General features: G+C 40.6%; 1 protein-coding gene across 4 annotated transcripts in view; it reads right to left on the reverse strand.

The window, feature by feature from the left end:
* Positions 1-13,857: 13,857 nt before the first annotated feature.
* Positions 13,858-22,333, reverse strand: part of fign (fidgetin) — a 96,600-nt gene continuing 88,124 nt past the window's right edge. For all 4 annotated transcript variants that reach the window (XM_079519083.1, XM_079519085.1, XM_079519086.1 and 1 more), the window contains exon 2: positions 13,858-18,577. In XM_079519083.1, coding sequence (XP_079375209.1) covers positions 16,356-18,577 — 2,222 coding nt within the window. In that variant the 3' untranslated portion in view covers positions 13,858-16,355. The remainder of the gene's footprint in view (positions 18,578-22,333) is intronic.

Consider the following 22,333-nt stretch of genomic DNA (forward strand, 5'->3'; position numbering starts at 1 on the left):
CCGCGGCTATGTACCTTTCATCTTCCAGGAGATTTGGAGAGGTTTCAGACCACAGAGACTTCTTAATTCTCACTAATTCATTTGCGTTCCAGATTCGCCGGGCCTGGGATAACCTGAGAATGATAATGAACTCGCAAGGGGAGTGCATGGTCCCTTGCCTTTGAATGTGCTCAGAATAGATTCCTAATCTTTCCCTGCAAATCTTTCTGGAGGAGTAGGAGTCTTATTAAGACTGATTGTGTGTCATGAGATGTCCTCTAAGTTGGGTGCGTTTTAACATGTCGGACACATTCGCCATGTCATTCGGGGGTTCTTCTTCTCCTTACGAGATAGAAAATACATACTCGATGTTAACCACGAAGAAATAGATTCGTCCAGAGCTTCGATTTTAAAATCATATCATCCGCAATGAATATTTATTTGCAGTCTGCATGAATCCTCAATCAATAAATTCTACCCACCACATTTTTTAAAAGTGTGTGTGTGTGTGTGTGTGTGTGTGTGTGTGTGTGTGTGTGTGTGTGTGTGTGTGTGTGTGCGTGTGCGTGTGCGTGTGCGTGCGCGGTTCCCCCCCTCAATCTGAACAATACATTATCATTACAAATGAGGGAGGAGATATTTGCATTTATGGATTGAAATGCCACATCATTTTCCATACTCACACACAAGCAAGTCGGCCTACACATCAAGGATTTTTCAAAGCAAAGTTAACAGACACAGCTGAGGGTGTTCATTATAGGAACTATCAAATGCAAGTTACAGTTACAAGTCTTTATAATAAATACATAGTTAAACGTAATTAACTCACTAAACCCATTCTTGTCATTAGGCCTATACATACAATGTTTGACATTCAGCAATCAAACTCCGCTTTGTCATTTCCATTTTTATGTTTAAGTATCCATGAAATAGAGATAGCAAATATACTCAAATCCGTACTACATACAATCCGTACCATACATTTGTGCACTCTCAGAGTTAAATTAACACAGAGGATTTTACTGTGTATACTTCTTTATAGTAGGCTGACAATGAACAGTGAGATTGTACAGATTTATAGGTCTGCCAAGTTCTGAGGGATGGATTCCAAACTCTTCAGAGGGAAGGCAGGAAAAGCCGCCTCACTTCTGGGCTGGTCTCATCTTTGGTCAAACAGAAGTGAGCTTAATTTGTGGGTCTGCCTGGAGAATTTCAAAAGAAGCAGCTTTGATTGACACCAAGCCTGAGCCCCCTGATGTCAGTGAGATGAATTAAAGCAGGGTCCACAGGCTACAAGTCTTCTCACACTCCCCCGTTAACACAGGTCTTTCAAGTTCTCATCATGATAATTGTATAGGATGCCTGTTGAAACACGATGTGTCACATACAGTGTTTTAAAGGGGCCAGGTTGTGCTTGTCATCATTCAGAATAAGACAATTTATGTTGTAAAATAGCACATGCCTGTTTCAAGTTAAGTCATCACAAAGCCATGATAAATATGATAGGAATGCGAAAATTGGCCCTGACCAGGCTCGTTGTTGTAAAGTAACCAGGTTGCACCCCAAACACTACTATTGAATAGTTTTGAATTCAGATTAATTCTATGTTCATGTGTTGGTCTTACAGAATGGCATTTGGGATAGTCTACAAATATCTTGCATCAAATGAAAAGAACGTGGTGCTATAGTCACATGGTTACAATCAACAGGTGATTATAATCATAGTCATGGTTTACTTAACTTTACTGCCACGCATTTTCCAATGCAAAGCAAAGCTTGTTGGATTTATTTTTATTTTTGAGGATTTTTTATGCCATACTTAAAGTGCAGATTTATTTGGAAAGTGTAGTCGAACATAATCCCTGGACAGAAGACAAATTTACGAACAAGTTTGGATGACTATGGAGAGAGAGGGAAAAAAATGCACTATTTTGTCTGAAGGTTGTGAATAGACAATTTATTGATACCGGTATGGTCCTTTAAAAATTTAAGCCGTATAAATCAATGGGGGAAAATAGCTAACAAAACAAAACAACTACTTACAAGATCACAACCAACACGCTGCATTGCAGTAATCGATTATTTGAATAATTGTTTTTGAGGACAATAATTGATTATTAATATATACTGTATATTATTATTATACAATATTTTTTGAAGAGCCCTAGCCCCTGCTATGCCCAGCTTTGTGTGTTTGTGTGTACCCCATAGTGATGAATTGATTGGCTGAGCAATGTATACGTATTGAGGATAAAAATCACACCTGTGTGAAGTGAGGGGCGCTCTAATCATCGTACATCATCATGACGTAACATGTCTATTTGCTCAGACACATATTATGACGTAAATTGTATAAAATTGTGCTGCAGATTAAACATTGTCATAGATTTCATAGATAGCTTCATAGACTTGTTTGACAGCACTATCATCAGTGTATGTATTATCTTCTCTATTAATATGTTATATCCATGCTATTGTTAATGTGTACTTTAATTTAAACTCACTCAATACTTGGCTAACTTTACCTGTGGCTCTGTATAGGGTCTGCTCTTTTTTGAGTGGTGTAAACCACTCCTACAACTGGCTTTGTTAGTCTGTCTGTCTGTCTGTCTGTGCTCAAAAAATTAGCACGGTTGCTATGGTCACCCAGTTCACACAGGTGTGATTTCATTACGTCAGACATTACGTCAGACCACAGCTGATCAGTCTATATAAGACCTTACACCACTCAGTTCACACGGGTGTGATTTTCCCTCTACACCAAACCTCTATGCCAAAAATCACACTTGTGTGAAATGGTGGGCACTCTTATCGTCATTCATCAACATCATCATACATCACATTCCGTGCTCAGCCAATCAAATCATCTCAAATTTGGTACACACAAACACACAAACAGCCAATCAAATCTTCTCACATTTGCTACACACAAACACACAAAGCTGGGCATAGGAGGAGCTAGCGCCTGTCAAAGATATCCGATCTACAAGCTTGTATGATCTGCAATTATCTGCAAATGTTCTCTTCAGAATAGGGATGTTACTATAAAACAAAGTTCCAATCCTATCACAGAGATTTGACGGCCCCACCCCTAGGAGTACTTTTACAATTTGTTCACAGGCTACATCTCCCATACAAAATAGGTCAGATACTTTGTAGTGGACCATCTTTTGAAAATATCAGACTATAATATCTAGTGTACCAAATAAAGGGCACTCATTTTCTGACAGGTTCCCATTGCACAAAATCAAAGAATGCATTATCTGGCGCCTTGGCGCTTTTCGACAGAAGACTTACTGTGCTATTGTGTGGCTCCGGCTGGCCTTGATGGAATGCCCTAACATTTTGACAGGACAAAATATAAAGCTGCTCTTTATTCTGCGGACAATTCACCAGACGCAGGCGTGGGAAATGACTTTAATCAATAGAAATGTGGGTGCTTTGAGTGATTTATACGCGGCTATGCTTTATGTACAAAGAAATCTCAGACATCGGTGCGAGCGTGAGCCATAATGGGAGTCGTTCAATCTTCCCATAGAGCTGGTGTTGTGGTGGATGTTGCCACTGAGTATTCACAAGTGCTATCTGATCAGCCCCGGAGGTACCACAACGAGACAGATGATTAGGTATGGCAAACAAGCCTCATCACCAGTTGAAATTGATGACTCAATACTGGATGGACAGACAACTCCATTTGTATCAAGATAAGGTGTTGACAGTTCCGTATCAATCATAATTGAGTTATTATTGAGCATGAAGAAAGGCATTTGTAATATCATTAAATCCAGATATGTCTCTCTTCACATCTGGCAGTCAGCCATGCGTGTACAAGAGAGCAAGGGAGGGCGTTGACGGGACAGTGAGAGAGAGGGAGAAAGAGAGGGAGTGGGAGAGAGGCAATGCAGGAGGAAAAAACACTCGGGGCAATAATTTCTGGCAGTGCGCTGGCAGCTGCAGTGTTTTTTGTAATTTCAATATGTTTCTCCACACCTCAAGCTTAGGTGCAATAACAGCTTACAGATTGCTTATGTCATCAAATTTTGACAAACTTCTCAATTGGATTTGACCTTCATCTTTTAGCCATCTGCTTTCCACTACCTTATTTTAACACCAGATCACTGCAATGGATACAAATCAATTTTCACATGACAATAAAGCCAAATTTATACTCCATCACACACCAATGTCACTTGCATTGCGTATAATAATAATGATGCGTTGAATTTTTGCTTGAATATCTTAATATATTTTCTGTGAGCAACGCCATCATGCGACAGACAAAATTAGGCATAATTGTGTGGTCTATTAGCAGTTTTCCTTAGAGCTTTTTTATATTTGGCATTTTATTCTTTATTTAAGATCAAGTCAGTGTAGAGAGACCAATGGTAGAGTGAAATGAGACAGGATGGAGTTTAAAGGGCCTTTTGGTTACTAGATGAGTCATTTTCATGTATTGTGTATTGTGTATTCATTAACAAGACACAGAATCCATTAAAATTGTGTGGCTTCCCTGTCCAACCTGTGGAGCGTTACCCGGTGTACGGTTTGTGAATGAAGCACGCATGTTGTACTAAATGCTAATTTAGTTAGTTAGTTAGTTTAGCATGGTGAAGTGAGCTGTGATTGGCGAAGCTGTGTAGTTCTTTGGATTGGTCTTCTACTTTTGCAGTTTTGTGGGGACATGCAGATGTCTACTACACTAAATGTGTAACCCCGTTTGGTGTCACGTTGTAAAAAAGAGGGGGAAAAGACCCAATGTAATCTCTACGAGCTTTTCTAACATGAGTGGATAGTGATCCAATGATACATGAATGGGCTTTGCCAATATATCTTTGTTGTGGGCTGCTGTTTGCATGACATGAATAACATATCCATGCTGGCAGGTAGTCTAGTCAACAGTGGTGTTCTGATGTAAGACGCCTATCTGCTCTTCAAGGGATCAAACACATAATGGGGACCTCTTAAACAGTCCACTGGCGATGTGGCATTAAGAAGTGTCTTGTTCCGTGAGTCAGTGATCAGAGTAAACAACAATCCTGGGATAATACAGTCCCCCCACAGTTTGACATTTCCCTCTGATTTTCATATCTCCGCCTGAAATGACAGTCTATGTAACATGTAGAGGGCCTTAAAAATGCCACGGCAGATATGAAATCAATTTGCATTTCCCCTGGTGCCTGGATAACATGGCCCTGTCAGAGTGCCCAGCTGATCCGGTGGAGATAATGACGTTATAGCAGGACGGCTTGCACAGTGGAAGGGATGAAATTGAAAGAGTGACGTTCTGTGTTTCCGATGATTGCCTTGGCTGGAGGATGTGTCTTTATTGGACATGCACTCCTCTGTCTTTGCTCCCCATTAGCTCCACTTGTTCCCAGCCAGGGGTTAAGACAGAGTAAAGCGATCCACCAGTCCGGGGCTGCTGGTGTCAGCTATGGCATTTCAAATGATTCTCCACCACTGACTGTAGTTAAAGAAATGGTCAAATTGGGGGAGAAAACTCATTAATAATGGCCTCAGTCTTTTGTAAGTTTCTATATTTGTGGTGACCTGCAGTAAATAACAGTTCCATGAATATCAATCAATTAGGGATTTGCGTAATTAAGATATTAATGAGAATTCGAGCTGCCAGACTTTTGTGCCACTTGGTAGTGCTGTGTCTAAATTAATTAATCATAATTAAAACATCACTTGGTCATTCAGCACCTCAAAAAAAGAAAGATAAGTGTTGCCAAATTAAAAAATAACATTTCTACCACTTTGACAGCCAAAAATAACTTTGTAAGCAAGCTTTTCAAAGTAGTATCTGTCGGATACTTTTATACCCCTGACACTACGGATGGGGATTACACAGGAAGCACCAGGCTAATGTCAGAGGTATGCTCTGTAATCCCATCATTATATTTCACCTCAGAAGCAGATCACACTACCACAGCAAAGGCTAAACTCCATGACATTTTGGCAACTTTTTGAACATGTGAAGAGGAATGATCACGATCAGGAACATTATAGAGTGGAGTAGTAGTGCATTTGTAAAGCTATATCACAGTGCACACAACCCAGAATTTGTTATAAATATAGGAAATAGAGGGCGGTAGGAGCTGACCTAAGGACATTTGGACGCGATCAGACTGGCGCAGGGGCCTGCTTGTTATCGACTACAGTGTATGCTGAGGGAGAGGCACAGCTCTCTCTCCCCCTGCTGCAGACAACCCCCCCACCCCCGCCCTATCATGCCTAATTTATGCTTCAGCGTACGCCAGTGTTGCGCCGAACACAGCCGATCTACAGGCTCACGATGCGTCGCAACGCAACATGTTGTGAGCTTGTAGGTCTACTCTTTTTTTTTTCTCCACGTATGAATCAGGCTTCATGCTCCAATAAACTGTAGGTGATTCTGGCCAGATATTCCTCACTTTGCCTATCGCAGGCTGGTGGAGCGAACAATGCTGACCTCTCACCCTTCCTCATCAGACAGCTTTCCTGCTCTGTGACGGATGGAGCGGGAGATGCTGTGAGTGTTTTAGTTGCTGCCTATTAATTGGTGGTGGGCAGCGGTCAGTATGCTGGGGGCCAAAGTCATCATCAGGCCTTCTCTGATTCTCCCTGACTCCCAGCCTGGAGGAAAAGCATTTAGCATCACATTGCATTTTTTTTTTTTTGGATTTGGCCCATGATTTGTGCGGAGAAAGTAATTGCAAACAATAGCAAGCATCACCAATTCCGAAGTTCATTCAATTAGCCTTGTAATAAAAATAAAAAAGTAATAGAAGTTGGTGGGAAAGTGGCAAGAACAAGGAAGTGGCTTTTGCAACGGGAAAATAAACTGATGGAATCGTTTTGTTCAACAGCTGCTGAAAGGGCTTCCAGAGCCTATACTCGAGAGTGAGAGAGATTCTGCAGTCCTGACCGTGGCTTTGAAAAAGTCTGAATGGCCACAAGGACAAGCACTCCATTTGGAGTGACGGCCATGCTGTCACAGGACGCTGGGGCTTTAGAACAATTTATACTTTGTTAAACGGCCTTGTCACTCAACATCTAGACCTGTTTTTAAGGTGAAAATCTGTGATTTGAGGAAGGTTTTACTATTATTTCCCAGACGACGACAGACGATGTATTTACATAACGAGTGACGTTATGTAAATTAGCCCTTTAGAACACACAATTCCCACAGGAACTTTGACAAACATGAATGTACTGTATGGTTGAAAACCCTTACAAAAATAGTAGATATATAATATTTCTTGTATGAATTACAGCTGTAAATTAATTCCTCTGTGGTTCACTAGGTGACCAGTGTGATCATTTGTCACTTGTGACGTCACCTCTAACCCGTGGGAATCATTTTGCAAGTGCCATGATAGTCATAATTTCTAAATGAATAGCAGAAAACTGGTATAATAAATATGAACGAATTTACAATAAAAACATGAAAATCCATGCTAATCACATTCCCACCGCGCTATTATTTACAACGTGCCCAGATCTTCACAGTCTGACCCGTGAATAACATGTCTTTGTTTCCATACATCTCATTATATTTTCAAATCAAGATTAGATTGCCTTGAATGCCTTGGGAGGGACAAGGTCATATCATCGTGACTATGTCTCGTACAGTATATGGTGGTGCTGATGGTTCAGAGGGATTGGTAAATTACAAAATGAGCTGTTTTCCAGTATAGTGCAAAAATAACTAACTAAATAAACAGAGTCTAGTCTGGTCCATTGGGTTTAATGTCGACCCATGGAGAGCTGTTATGTTCAGGACATTGGGGAGTACACTAGGAAGCCCTCTGTATAATGAAGAATGCAGTTAGGATATATGGAATAGACCGATAATGAGACATAGAGGTTCTAATCAACCTCATGGAGGTCTGAAGAGGAACAGAAATATATCTACTAAACTACTACAATTTTCAATTAATAAAAACATTATTTTGTCCACTCCCGTAGGACGGGTATTAGATATGACTTGAGGGCCAAACTACACAGTACTGTACACAGATGTGTGGACAAGACTTCCTGCTGTTCCTGTGTTCTCTCACTCACTCACTCACTCACTCACTCACTCACTCACTCACTCTGTTAATTTACCCATTTGTAAATCTGAGTGTACCCTTACAGGTCCAATTTGTTACAATTGTGTACATTTTGTGTAAATTAACACTGAGGATTTGACTGTGTACGTCAGTTTGTTAGCACTCAAGAGATAAAACTTTACATGCTGCTCCCAATTAACACAGCAGTGACCATGCACTGTCTCCTGTGCTTGGCTTTACTCCTGAAGAGGGGCTATTTATGTGAGGGCTCATGAGAATGTGAGAATCGAAGAAACGAGACGAGAGAGACAGGGTGGAGATATGCACTCTGAAAGATAGAGGGTGCGTGCATGAGAGGGAAAAAAGGGACCGGGAGAGAAAGAGAGTTGAAATGGCTTAAGCATCCATTTTGAGTAGAGAGACAGGTCCTATTAACATTTAACAGCATTTGTGCAACTTGGTGCGGAGGTTATGATGCAAATGAGGATGAATTAAAACTGGCCAGAGGTTTGTCATTGATGGATTGCAGTCTGGCAGTGCTCACACTTCCTAGTGTCCATCAGAAGCGATTACTGTGTAATTAAACCTTATTTCTGGACTCTCCAGCGCATAATTACTTTGTGAATGTAACCATCATCTAAAAGCTACTAAAACGCTTTAGCATTTAGTCTAGCAGTCAGTGCCATGGGCTTGTGTCAGATATAGCCATCAGACAGTGCAAAAGAACTGTCACTTTTAATAAGAGACAAAAAAATAAATGAAACAGTATGCTTATTACAGAAAAATTAGGCTTTCAAGAGTCCTTTCTGTTATTTGCATAATTTATACCCCCCTTCACCCCACCCACCCACACACCCCCACACCCCACCCCACCCCCACACATACATACGACCGCAAGCTTTAGGCAATTTTGCTCACATTTAAATAGATTGCACATTTAAGGCTACTTAAGGAAAATTATCACTTTGCATATTTTAATTGTTATGAAGGAAGTGATTTGAGAGAGGTCTGTGGCTCATCCTCTTGAGCCATGCGGTTGCGAAGCTGTCTGATTCGGCTGCTCAGAGCTGCAGAGCCACAGATAACCTCCGAGTTCACACACATCCACTCCAGTTTCATCAGAATGCAAATGAAGCACAGAACATTGGGACAAGTGGATCTTTGATATTTACAAAATAGCCACTAATAACTTGAGTGTAATTTGTTTGACTCAACTTTATATTCTCTTATCAGTCCTGATTTTTTTCCCCTGGTCAAATGGCTCTCATTTAAAATGGGTGAAAACAAAGAGTAGACCTGTTATTTGAATGCCAGAAGAAGCGGGTGGAGATAGGATGCACAGAATATAAAACATATGGCGTAGGAGTCTCCCATAACAAACATGATGTTGCTGCTCAGATCCATATAGGCACTGTTATGCAGAATGTTAGTGATAAATGTGCAAACATTGTCAAAGTACTGTATAGCAATACAGTTCCTGCTGGATTACAGCAAATATTATGTATGGAAAATTGGAAACAAATGATGGTACACCCACCATGCTGGAATAAACTATTTCACTTACACAATACACTATTTAGCTAAGCATACTGTAATCTTTAAAATAAATAATTCTACGATCTATGGTACTAATGTGTGCAAAGAATTTCATACTTGGAGATGGAGATAGCAATGTTTAATTGTGTCTTTTACTTATGAGTACTGAATGTATACTGAACCTTATTTTCAGCAATCATAGTAGGTGAAAAAGGTCTATTACTATTACAATTAATGGGATATTTTTTAAGATACAAACTGCACATGCTAAGACAAGGAGAAAAAGCTACATTCTTTAATTTCAGCATTGTAATCTGTCTGATGTGTATTCCTTAAAAGGAGACATGCATTGATATTCTTTAGCATATTCTTTCAGTGCTCATCTTGGTACCAATGTTCTGACTGGATAAAGACCATTTCCAATGCTGACACTGTGACTCTTCTCCTTAATGTTAATAATACAGCAGCTTCCTACGCACATACCACCTACTAAATGATACCATATAAAGGGAATTTTATGCAGAAATGCTCATTTTACATAAAATGCGAGTGCGGATTTATAAGTGATTGCCAAATCCTGCTATGAGGAAAATGTTTCATTGCATTATAAACTAATGCAATGACATAATACGTTTGTGTAAAAAAATACACACTCGGATGGGACAAATTGCCGTAAAAACTATATTTGAACCAACATTGTTCATTGTATAGGTATTTCACAAGGAACGGTCTATGGTCTGAAAACGTACACTTGAGTTATGATCATCAAACACAAATTCAATCAAGTGATGATACAAAACACATTTAGTTGTCAGAAAAAAACATGTTTATTCAGTATTTCAATTACCTTTGTAATGTACCTTGAAATAGATGAAAATACATTTACGTTGACTGTAGGTTTGGCAATACACACATATAAACATGTATGTGGTGCATTTTAGTATGTATACTGTATATTGTTAGCAAATGTACATTAAGTACATCTATGTGCAAGTTTCTCCTCTGTACATGTGTATGAAAAGTAAAAATTCAAATGTCTCATATCTTAATATGTTAACCCCCTCATACTTACATGTAGAATTGTAAGTGCACACACATACACATTAACATGCGCACTACAACAATTCACATAGGATTAAAGCAATTTCTTATATTTGAAAAAACAAAAATGATTTTGCATTGGAGACCTTGTAGAAGACCTGTACAGTCCACAATAATTTGACAGAAATGTGGTCTTGTAAATATACTGTGAGGAAAGGTCGGTGGGTGCAGATTATCATCACCTTTGCACCCACTTAAGGTGTCTTATCTTTTCTGTGACTTGTACTGTTCAGTGTAAAGACAGTCTTTTTGAGGTAGACTGCTCAAATTCAAGGGCAAGCTTCTTTTTTCTGTTTTTCCTTTTTTGTAATTTTTTTTCCAACTTTTGTTTTCAGATTTATTCTTTTCTCCACAAAAGCATGACATTCAAAACAATAGAACATAAGTACTACATGTACAATGTAGCCATGAGGTAGAAATGGTTAGAAAGAATGTTTCAATATAAAACTGATACGGTAAGACTATAATGGATGAAGTCAAAAGGTCTAAAGCAGTTCTGTACAAAAATGTACTAACAGAGATACTGAGAATAGAAACAGAAAAAACATGATTCAAGTGACTTAGTTGGCAGCAATGAGAGTCCATGTGCTTATCAATGGTTCTGCTCAAATGTTGTTTTTCATTATAGGCCCATCCATCACGTTGTCCTGGTAATAATGAATGATCATATATCTACAGTATATAAAGTATATACATTGTATTTCGAATAAAAGCATAATGTAATTTTCCTAATCCCTTATCTTATGTTGACAATTGTTTATATCTAATTGTGATGAACAATTAAGAAACAAATAAAAACAAGTAAAAATGGAGCCTCTTGTACATATAACTACTGTAGTAATACTGTTCTGTACTATACTGTGCTTTATTGCACTGTTAACCCATTAAGACCTGAGGCCGATTCTACAAATACCTTCTAAACGACACCTTGCAGATGTACAAGCTTGCAGTGTGGCACGAAGTGACGCACTGTAAGCTTGTATTTGTTTTCGAATAACCAACGGAAAAAATCAAAAATGACACAGATGTTTTCCCGGTATTAAATGTGTTAAGCAAAGGGATTCCCCAAAATCAAATGAGTTATGTGAGGGAAATCTGTTGATTTCAGACCTAATCACTGTGTAATACAGCTGTTACTATTTCATTTTAGTATAACATTTTCACTTTTGAACATGCATATCTCCAAGTTCCCAAATGCACATATTACACCTGGAATGTCCAGTTAATAACTGTGTTTATGGTTGGTTATGTCCAGGACTGTTGTTTTTGACATACTGTAGCAAACAGGTGGATTTACTTTAATTGCAATAATTGACACAAATATACCAATTATTCCAATATTATCAACAGGTTTTCAGGCTGAAAGCGAATTAGTTCTGTCACCACAGATACCCAGGGCAAATACTATCTCGCACAGGGCAGTCATGCTGAATAAAGAATGTACCAAAGTAAGTGTGTGTGTGTGTGTGTGTGTGTGTGTGTGTGTGTGTGTGTGTGTGCGCGTGCGTGTGCGTATATATATATATATATATATATATATATATATATATATATATATATATACACACACACACACACACACACACACACACACCCCCCTACTTCAAATACTTATTTTTAATTGTAATCAAATATGATGTGTTTTACTTTGGCTTCAAGGGAGATTAAGATAAGAATGTGTGACAACACAAACTCTACATTACATGTGCATTAATTAACAACAATTTATGTAACCGAGAGTCCCGCTGTATCTTTAGTTTATCTAAGCTGATCTCACTCAAGAATCGCTTAAGGGTGGCACCATTTCCATGGCGTAAACACAGAATAATTCTCACGAAACAATATTTAATTGGGCCGTGCCGGTGTGGCTGCAGGTTCCTCCCCAAGACCTTAAAAGCAGCCCACCACCGGAAGACGTCATTCCTGCTTTTTTCTGTGTGTGAAGACAGATTATTCTTTCTAAGACTACCACTCCGCTGAAACCTTTATTACCCCTGGACGAGTGCTCTCACTTGTACCCTGGAATTTGTGGTGAAAACCCGGTGGTCTTATCCACGACCCAATTAAATATTGTTTCGTGAGATGGAAGATGGAATTATTCTGTGTTTACGCCATGGAAATGGCGCCACCATTAGGCGATTCTCTCGCTCGATTTGCTTGATAAACTGAGGTTACTGAAGTAACCCAGAGTTTTGTGGTCGTGTTCCACATTTCCTATTTGTTTGCTTGCTTGGATAAGTTATATTTTACAGAATGAAATCCATAGTGTTAATTTAACTCTGAGTGTATAAATCTTGGTTACATTTGTACACTTAAACACTGAGAATTGTATTGGGTACCTACAGTAAGAGTAATAAATGTCAAAGTGTATTTTGCTGTGATATGTAGAAATCTGGCTTGAATGTTCATGGTTGTAGTTTCTTAACATATTCATTTGCTCTATATATCATTGCAGAAATCTCCATATTTCAATTCGTTTTTCTTCGTAATTGAGTGCCTTACATACAATAGTGTTGCGCAAAAGTAGTGAAAAAGCTATTCTTTTTTTTCAGTTTTGAAAGTGAAAAATGTGTCCGAGTTATATACATTTTGAACCAATGAGGTACAGACTTGCAGGTACAGAGTACGGTATGCAGGTATCAAATATGATTTTAGTATCACTGGGCCACATGTTTTAATCCTAATCTCATTTAAAATTACATTCCAAATGGAAATCCATAACGGAAAAAGAGGTTACGTTACTTAGGCAATAGATTAGCCTTATAATTGCATGTCTAGAAAATCAGATAGATTCTTTCATATGGTACAGTTAAAGATTTTCCTTCTTAGATTGCCTTCTACCGAATTGCATGAACATAACACATAATTTAGCCAGGGCCATGCAGTTTACATAACTTATGTAATAGTGCATGACTGCATGTTTTGAGCTTAACAGGTACTTAAGTGATGCCTGCTGCCAGTCTGACATAATTAGTCTGCAAAGTCAGTTCCTCAGTTCACAATGCTCAGTGGAGTAGCTAATAACCTACAGAGCTTGTGCCCATTTTTGAAATGGCTGTAACAACTAATGCCTGGAGTGGTGATATTGGGAAACAATTGCAAATGTGCAACTAGCTTCAGCATGTTAACTTGATAAAAATCTAGCTGGCATGATAAAGTTTACATTTATTGTTTCTGCTATAGTTTATTAGATGCTGTGTAAATCAGCAATACAGGTCATTACGATGGCCAGATGGTAGTGATCAATATGCACATGGTTGATACAAAAAAGAAATATTAAGATGCACGTGTAAAGAGAAGGAAATAAATGAAGAGATCCCATCCAACAATCTAAGAAAATCAAGGTCCTTTAGTGCTCTAACACAAACACTTCAGTGGTATCTACTGTAGTGGCATCGTTCCTGGTGCCACTGCGCTGCAAGAGCATCCATAATGCTCCCAAACAATAATACATTCAACAAAGGTTGTCAAACCCTCACTTCCATTGTCTGGAATTGATCTGGAATAGGCGCTGATTGCTAGTGATGAACAGCAATTCAAAGGTTTTTTTTTTAACATAACCAAACAAAATCACAAAATGTTCTAAAATACTGATCTTTCTCAATTTATGAATGAAATGTTATAGCCTACATTCATATATCTTGTTGAATGAGCTTTGCATAACCGTTAACGTGATCAGTTATCAGTCAGAACATGTAAACAAAACCAAAAGTAATACAAACAAAAACATATAACACCCTGTCATATTCCACTTTTTAATTGTTCTGTAGAGCTGTACGTCTGTGTTACGTCAGTGATTGGGCGAAAAGGACAAAGTCCTGTTGTGTGTGTGGCCAATCTGGCCATTGTATTCATGTAGTTAATGTACAAGTGAATTCTAACCAGGCAAAATTGTCCTAGTGAAAAACAGTATCATATTCTAAGCTTGAGCTTCACTGGTATCCCCCTTTATATACAGTAGTATGTGGCAATGGTTAGGGTGTTTGTGTGCATGCCATCAAAAAAAAGTAAAGCTAACAAACTGATTTTGTGTTTGGTGTTGTTCTCTCCATTGTTTTTAGTCAAGCACATAAAATAGGCTCCGACATGTCGCTGTCCCCTTTAATTTGTGTTTCAGCGCTAACAAACCGAGGTAGAAAGGAACTTGGGATACACATAATCCTTAGGTTTCATTAATGATAAAACAGCAGCGGCATTACATGAAATATAGCTTGGGGGAGAACTGTCTTTTTCAACCCCAAGAAGCTTGTCTAAACCTTTAGTTTAACACTGCACCACTATGATCTGAACCATGATGACCAAATTCAGTGTCGTCTTTTTCTTGCCTTTTTTCATGAACATGAAAGTTTACCGCCAACAACGGAATCATTATACATACAGAAATGGCTAAAACAGAAAACACTTCACGGGTCCATTCTTGCTATGGACAAAACACTGGCTCTAATATACAGATTCGTCATTGCAAAAAAAATCAAAAAGGTAAAAGGAGATATTACTTTTGCTTTCCAAATCCAAATTCCATTTGTACATTCAGTATCACACAACCATTTCATTTTGAGCCTTTGAGGTATGGTAGCCTTCTGTGGTTTTTATGTAATGCAAATTCAAAAGCAAGCCAAATGCTCATGTACTTACTGTGTAGTGCTTTGACACAATCTTTTGAGGTACTATACTGTACATATCACAATCACTTTCCTGAGTTTTCCAAAAGAGAGAACATCAAAAGAAATAATGGTATTTTTTTTACATTTTGTGTGAAACACTGTGATTACTATTGTAACGATATTTTAACAGCAATTACATAGTAATTTTTGATTAATTTGAAGTTATGTTGCAAAAGGTCATTTGATTGTTTTTGTAGTTTCACTGACAGTGGAAAGGCGAGGGTACAAACCAAACACACCTAAAGTTTGTCAAAAGACAAATCACATTTTTCTAGGAAAACAAAACAAATCATGAACATGTCAATGTTATAACACACACACACACACACACACACACACACACACACACACACACACACACACACACACACACACACACACACACACACACACACACACACACACACACACACACAGTTTTATCAAGATTGTGTAGCCTTACCGAAATTGTGTCTATCAATTTAAGAGTTTAGATCAACAAAACCACACCTGTTCACATAGAACACAAAACGGACACAGCTGTAGAATATTGAGCTTATGGAAAGGAGAAAGCAAGTTTTGTCTTATTTTAAAGCTTTTTTTTATATTAGCACATGTTACCAATGTACATTGTGAGGCAAAACAAAAAGAATAATACAAATAAACGAGCACCACCTCAGGCACTTGATAGCAACTAAATCTCAAGAACAGCAGAATGGTATACAATATATACACCACCATTGGGGGAGTGGATCCATCCGCCCAGTGCTTTGAACTTCGGCAGGTAAAACATGGCCTTATATAGCCGTGCAGTCATCAAATGAATATTTGTCATTGTGTGCCGTCCAGACTGTCGGCTGCCTAAACTCAGCCTGTTCTTTTATGTGAGGCGTTTCCTGTTTTCACTCACTGGATGCAGGATATTCTCTTTGTTTGTTTTGTGTTGTTTATCCAAGCACCTACTTATTGGGGGTGGGAAACACTTCAATTTATCCCATCACTGGGTTTTCGCAATGGTGTCAAGTTCACTTTCATGTGTTTTCTTTTTTTTTTATGTTTATTGACTACAACCAAACATTTTATTCCATTCAGTATACATGTCAAGTTCTTTTTGCGATATGCTGGGCTGGAATTTGCAAAACACATTCTCAAAGTCCTGGTAGGAGACCGGTCTCACTTGACTCGGGTGGATGGCCGACAAGTCGGTGCCAGTAGGGATGCCGTGGAGAGGACCCACGGCGGCCTCTTGACACAGCTGCGCCACGTCCAGTCCCGAGAAGCCCTCCGTCCTCTGGACCAGCAGTGACATCTCCTTGTCACTGAGACAGTAGTTGTGCTGGGAGAGCAGCTGGCTGATTATCTGGTGCCTCGATGTGCTGTCAGGTAGCGGGATGAGGAGGCGCTTGGTGAAGTACCTCCGCAGGCCGTCGGGGATCTCCTCGGGCTTGTTGGTGGAGCAGACCACCAGCACGTGGTCCTCGGGCGAGCTTAGAACGCCGTCCAGCTGCTCGAGCAGCTCGCTCTTGAGCCGGTTGACGGGGCTCTCCTCGCTGAGCTGGGCCGAGAGCAACACGTCCACCTCGCTGATGAACAGCACGGCCGGCTGGCGACATCGCGCCACCAGGAAGGAAGCCTGGATGATCTTTTCGCCCTCCGCCAGCCACTTGGTCGCCAGGGCGGAGCTGTTTAGCCGCAGGAAGACGGCCCCCAGCTGGCTCGCCATGCAGCGGGCCAGCAGAGTCCTACCTGTTCCCTGAGGTCCAAACAGAAGGAGGGTCCGCGGCAACGTGGCGAGTCCACTGAACATGTCGGGTCTCAAAATGGGCCACATTATCTCCTCTTTGATGAACGCCTTAGCCAGGTCCAGACCGGCGATATCACTCCAGTCCACCGGGGGGCCCTGTTGCAGGATCTCGGTGGTGACCATCTCCACCAGGCCGGAGTCGCTGTTTTTCAGCTGCTCCTCCGCCGCCGCGTGGCTGGACGAGGCGGGCGCGCCGCCATCAGGCCGCGACGCGGCATGGGAGAGGTGCAGCCGGAGCTCGTCACCCTGCTCGCCCATGATGGGGGAGCCGAACTTGCCGTAGGACTCGCCCGATCGGAGGTCACCTACGGAGCCTTTGGCTGATCCATAGGATGGAGGGGTGAGCGCTCTGCCGGAGTGAATGTTAAATTTCCTTTGCTGATCTGAAGATATCGGCTGCTTTGTGGGCTTAAAGGCTAAAGATGATGCCTCAGCGTTTCTGTCAAAGCCGTTCCCCCTGTTTGAGTCTGTGATGCTGCTGTCTGGTATTCTGTACATAGGGCTCTGCGAGGAGCGATGTTGGTTGTAGTTGAAATTACCATAGCTAGAGTCCATATCTCCATGACCAGTCATGTAGAAAGCTTTTCTTTTTAATGAGTTGGCCATGCTGCCATTCAAAGGTGTTGGTGCTATTGGTGTATGATTATGCGACTGGTAGGTGTAGCCGGGCAACGTGGAGGGGGGAAGCGGTGTAGGGGCTGCAATACCAGAGGGCAGATAAGCAGAGGGTGGGGGGGCTCCCCCGGGGCTATAGCCAGGGGCAACAGCAGTCTGAGGTGGATACCCGGCTGGAGGATAATTGTAGTTGGAAAGGTTCGGAGACCCTGCGTTGTAGCTGGGCACTAGGGTAGGGGGAGGTGGCGGGGGTGGGGGTTGTAAGAGTCCGGCGCTGTGCAAAGGGGAGGGATGTGGGGAGGGGAGGGCGGGGGTGGTCTGTCCACTGTAACTAGAATGAAGGTAGGAGCCGTTGTAGCTGGCAGTATATTCCTGAGAGGGGAGAGTGTGGCTCCCACAGTTGCTACTGGAATAGCTGGGCTCAGACAGGCTGCTGACCACACCTGGGGAGCTGCCGATGCTAGCCGAGATATCGGCAGGAGGGAGGGCAGCTGTCATTCCAGCTTTGCTCGCAGATAGAACATCTGGAACACAGTTGATTGGGTAAATTCCCTCCTGCCAGCACTCGCTCTCTGACTTGCGGCCGTTCATGAGTCCAGTGGTGCCGTCGGAGTAGGAACACAGCAGGGTCCGTTCATTAGGGCCCTCCAGGATTCCAGAGTACTTCTCGGCATATTTCTTCAGCAGGTTGGAGGCAGTCAGTGCAGAGATGTCGTCGTTTGCCCAGGCGTACTGATACGTGCGCTGGAAGTGGCCCCGGTAGGCCTCCACTTTGTGCGCTGGCGAGCGGGTGGTGGATGAGATGTCAAAGTGTTGCTCCGCCCATTGAGTGTGCTCTGGGGTCCACTGCATCTTTAGGCCTAGACATTTCACAAAGACAAATGTGTAAAAGTGCACATGAAATAGCTAATTTGTTTATTATTGATTCATTTTCATAGCTATCAAACGATACAGATGCTGTATCATCTTAACTAACTGCTTGGGTGGATAAAATCTTTATTATTATATATTCTTTTTTGCTACTATAGAAAACAAAATCTCAGCTGGATTGTAATGATTACATAAAAAATTTAGTCAGTTATAGATGACAAATGACCTGCGTGTAATTATAACCAGTAACCATAATGTAATCTGATTACTTTCAGTAACCTTTGGATTACAAATACCTTTGATTGATTTTGGAGAAATCCAAAGTACTTAAAGTAATTAGATTGCTTTACTTGTTAGGGTACTGATTAGTTACATACGTCTTCTGTTAACAATTGCATTATGAATGTAATGCTGGGAAATGGGTAATGAAATTCTTAAAAACAATATCATGCAGCAAAAGGAAATGTCCCCTAGCAGTATGCTATCCAACTACACAATGGAATATTCATTGTTAATGTATCCACTTATTACTCAGAGAGTGTACAGATTGAATAAAGAGGCTAACTGATGCCAGATTTTGGGGTCCGATCACCGATGTTCTGCCGATTTTAGATGGATGGATTTTAGAGGCGACCTAGATTTAGTCAAAAAGTGCATCATTTTCAAATCAATTGGAAAAACATAGATTTGATTAAAGTTGATATTTGATAACATTTAACTTCAAAAGCAAACAAATAAAACAAATAACTTTGATAGATTCAATAAAAAACAGCAGATCTACAAGCTCACATTGTGTCACGTTGCGAAGTATTGTGAGCTTGTAGATCTGCTATTTCTGTTTTTCTTTTAAATTCACCTACAGAATAATGAAAACCCTAAATAGAGACACATCGGCTGCATAATTGTGGTTACCGATGTTATCAATAAAGTCAAATAATGACCGATATATCTGTCTGGCTCTAAAAAAAGAGAGTCCATTTGGTTACAATACTGTACTCCCATACAGACAGCACTGACAGAACATGCTATGGCGGTCAACATGAGAATGTGGGACTCAACACCTGGTCAGCATAGTATAATCCACCCCGCACAGAGCTGGGTGACACAGACATGCCAGGTCAGTCTATAATCCAACTCTCATCTGAGGCATTCCGAGACAGCTTCAAATCTGCTCGGAGTGCAGCAAAGCAATCTCCTCAGAAGTGCTCCGCTGCTTTCATCACACAAACCCCACAGCCCGGCATGAATTACAACCACGCCGTTTCTGCCTACTACTTCCTACTCTACTAAAGAAGGAACACACAAGACGGGGTCTAATGCTGCGTTCACACTGGCAGCTACACAAGGTACAAAGTTACGAAGCGACGCAGCGTCTGTCGCTGAGTCGAAGTGTTGATCAACACCTTCGTTGATGTCGAGCATGCATCCGACGAGCGAGAAAGATATAGGAAAATATACTGTAAAGGGATGAAAGAACACAGAACTGACTGACAGAAATAATTATTTTTCTCCCACTACAAGCAAGAATTGTGTGAAGAGTGACGGTGAGTGGAAATAGTGAAACAACACTTGGTCGTTTGTAGTATTGTAGCTGCAGTTGAAGCAGCTCAACTTGTAGATTACACGGTGGGAATCGCTTTGTATCAGTAGCTTTGCATCTTTATGTCACTGGCTTCTATTGAAAATGAATGGTAGCCTGTAGTGTAGCTTTGTAGCTGTCAGGGTGAATCTCGCATAGTAGCGGTGTGGCTTCAATTTACAATTTAGCAGACTCTCTTAATCCAGAGCGATTTACAGTAAGCAAGAACAACACAAGGTAATACATGAAATGCATAGAAATAGTCATCAAGGATCATAAGTAAGAACCTAAGAACATCCGTCTTCCATGTGGATCTCGAACTTCAGTCTATGACATCTATGGCCAGTCTATGTCAGTCATCTATGACATATCTGTGAGGTCTGACGGTTTGCAAGATTAGCCCTGGACACAGACAGACTCACAGACCCTTTGCTAGACGGCTCATCTCTACAGAGTCCCACCGGGGGAAAAAAGAAAGAAAAAAAGAAAGGAAAAGAAAGACAATATATGCTTCACTTTCTCTTTTCCCAGGGCAGCTATACCTTCTTTATATACAGCCTTGAGGGCTTAAACGACATTATAATCAAGTTAAATCCTAAACTCCATCAGCAAACACAAGTTTGAACGTGAACATGCCAGCATCTTATGCAGCGGGTGGGATTATCAGGGTAAAGTATACCCCCAAAGAATGTAGACTATTAGAGAGATTATGGCTAAAAACAATCACAGATAGTGTATGGAAAAGCCTCGCACATGCATGGTTTTACATTAACCCTAATCTGACTGACGACTGCAGGGTGATAGAACAGTAAGTGGTGAAAAAAACGCAGCAGCCAAACTTTTCTTTGTGATAATGGTTGATAAAACATCGCCACACTATACTGTAGTACTTCAGTGGTTCTCAAAGTGGGGCCCGGGACCCACGGGTCCTTGGGGGGTGGGGGGGGGGGGTTCCAGGGGGTCCCCAGCAAAAAGATTAACAGTTTAACCACTTTAACCCCATTTAATACTTTGACTATTCGAAAATAACTGATCTACAAGCCCACAACAAAACACATCGCGACGCGTTGTGAGTTTGTAGATTGGCTATTTCCGAAGAAAATTTAGTTTTTTTAAATAATCTTCTCTTATTGGGCTCTATGCTCCCTCACACAAATATTTTCAAATGGGGTTCCACGGCATAATACACAGTCTGTGTGGGTCCTTGACATAGAAATGTTTGAGAAAATGAGAACCAATGCTATTGTAGTTAATACTCCAGGTCCCTAACTGCAGGATTAAACAATAAACATCTAGTATCCAGAGGCGGATTACAAACACACTGTTTGTCTGGAAACAGTGCGGCATGTGGATTCCCTCCTGACTCCCTCCCAACCACTTGTCCAGTCGCCACACCAGACACAGAGAGCTAATTAGCGGGATGATGCTGCGCTAATTGTGTTAATTTACAAGGTTTTAGTCAAAGGGATCCATGCTACGGCTCACACGGTTGTCAGGCATCCAAGCTAATGATTAAGAAAAAAAGCCCAAGGCAAAGAGCCCTGGCAGGCAGAAACATGGCAGCCATACTGCGCTGGAACAGCATGCCTGTTCACTATAAAGATAATAACAGACAATGGGGGAAACAAATGGAAGCATTATGGCACAATTATTTAAATAAATTCCGACTATAAAATAAATTATTATATCTAGAAATGTCTTTAAGACGAATCCAAATCTTAATTGCGTAAAATGATTATGTGCCGAGATAAATGTACTTGCCTGACGGCACTCATGAGAATTCCAAAAGTAAGTCTCACTGATTACAGCTTCTTTAGACCTCTGTGCATCCACATTTACTACTCTGTATTACTCATCCACTAGAACATAGTCAGCATGTGTGTAGGTGGGTGTACTGCCAAAGCAAGACATTTTAAATGGTAAATTATTTATGCAACACAGCCTGAACAGACACCGCTCATGTTTAGTTGCAACCTCTCATTCGTAGCTTCATTAAATATATGATACCTTTTTCCCCCTTTTTAAAAAAAAAAACGGTTTTACTGAGTAAAATGTTACTTTCAAAACATAAAATAAGATATGTGTAAAATTGTGTGTAGTGGGATTAATTTAGGAGAATGACCCTTTTTTTTGGTCAGTAATAAAATTGCATCTGGCTTTTGAGTCA

The sequence above is a fragment of the Electrona antarctica genome, assembly GCF_951216825.1.
Source record: "Electrona antarctica genome assembly, chromosome: 13".
Taxonomy (NCBI): Eukaryota; Metazoa; Chordata; class Actinopteri; order Myctophiformes; family Myctophidae; genus Electrona; species Electrona antarctica.